Raw genomic sequence first — 1,182 nt, 5'->3', positions numbered from 1 at the left:
TCCAAGCCGCAACCAGGATCAGGGCTCCTCTAAGGAACTCAGGAGCCTCCTTCTGCACAAAGAAGGTCAAAGGGCGGCTTTCTTTCCATCCACCAAAACCGGGCCTCTGGCAAAGCTGACCAGTGGGGAAGGCCCCAGACAGAAGCCACAGCCAGACCGTGCCCTCGGCTGGGTCCGCCGGGGGTCCGAGTCAGGGGACTCCTCGGGGCGCACAGCAAACCTCAACAAGGCTCACCCCACATGCCGAGCGTGGGGAAGGCCACGCCCGCCGGTCCTGCCCGGCACCCAAAGCCCTGAACTCTTGCCGCCCCGCAGTCCCAGGAAAGTGGGGGAAGCCACAAGTGCGCGGGCGGCCGGCCTTCGGGACGCACCGGCGGGACACACGCGCCCCCCGGCCCCGCCGTCACCGGCGCTCGCCACCCGCCCCGCCCCGGCCCGGCCCGGCCCGCCCCGCAGCGAGCGCGCCCTCCGCGAAGGCTCGGGGCCGCGGGCACGGCCGCCCGGGCAGGGGCGCAGCGGGGGCGCGGCCCGGGGTCCGGAGGGAGCCCCGCCCGCCCCCGCCCCGCCCCCGCTCCCCGGCGCGCGCCCCACCTTGTCGCCGAAGCTGCGAGCCGTCAGCAGGTCCGGGCTGGGCGTGCTGTCGCCGCCCACGCCTCCTCGCTGCTGGAGCCGGCCAGCGGGGCGGCATGTCGAGCAGGGAGTGCGGCCCGGTGGACGCAGGCCCCTGGGGGCCCGCCCGACATGGCGCGCGCCGCCGCCGCTTCCTCCCGTGCCCGCCGCGCCCCGGCTCCCGGCGCCCCGCTCCCGGCGCCCCGCTCGGCCGCGCAAGGTCCGAGGCCCTGCGCCCGCCCGGCCGGGAGCCGCCGCCGCCGCCGCCGGCTCGTCTCTGCCCGCGCGGGCCCGGCTGGGCTGGGCTGGGCTGGGCTGGGCTGGGCTGGGCTGCTCCGCTCCGCACCGCGCGCCCCCGCTGCGCGCCCGAGGCCCCGCTCCGCGCCCGAGCCCGAGCCTGAGCCCGAGCCCGAGCCCGAGCCCGCCGCCGCTCGCTCGCACCTTGGCCGGGGGCGCCCAGCCCGCCCCGCCACGCCGCCACAGCCCGCCTGCGGCCCCGCCCCCGCGCGCCTCGGCTGCCAGAGGAGGAGGGGGAGGAGGAGGAGGGGGAGAGAAGAGGAGGAGGGGAGGAGG

The 1,182-nt window shown here is 78.8% G+C and overlaps 1 protein-coding gene across 1 annotated transcript in view; it reads right to left on the bottom strand.

Annotated features, from left to right (window-relative positions):
* SNX30 (sorting nexin family member 30) overlaps positions 1 to 743 on the bottom strand; it is a 106,673-nt gene extending 105,930 nt beyond the window's left edge. Inside the window, 4 exon segments of the mRNA XM_072842372.1 lie at positions 592 to 653; positions 656 to 682; positions 685 to 719; positions 721 to 743. Of these exon segments, the coding sequence (XP_072698473.1) occupies positions 592 to 653; positions 656 to 682; positions 685 to 719; positions 721 to 743 (147 nt within the window).
* Between the last annotated feature and the right edge of the window lie 439 nt (positions 744 to 1,182).

This window comes from Canis lupus, chromosome 10, assembly GCF_048164855.1.
Source record: "Canis lupus baileyi chromosome 10, mCanLup2.hap1, whole genome shotgun sequence".
Taxonomy (NCBI): Eukaryota; Metazoa; Chordata; class Mammalia; order Carnivora; family Canidae; genus Canis; species Canis lupus.
This window is presented reverse-complemented; position numbering and strand designations above follow the sequence as displayed.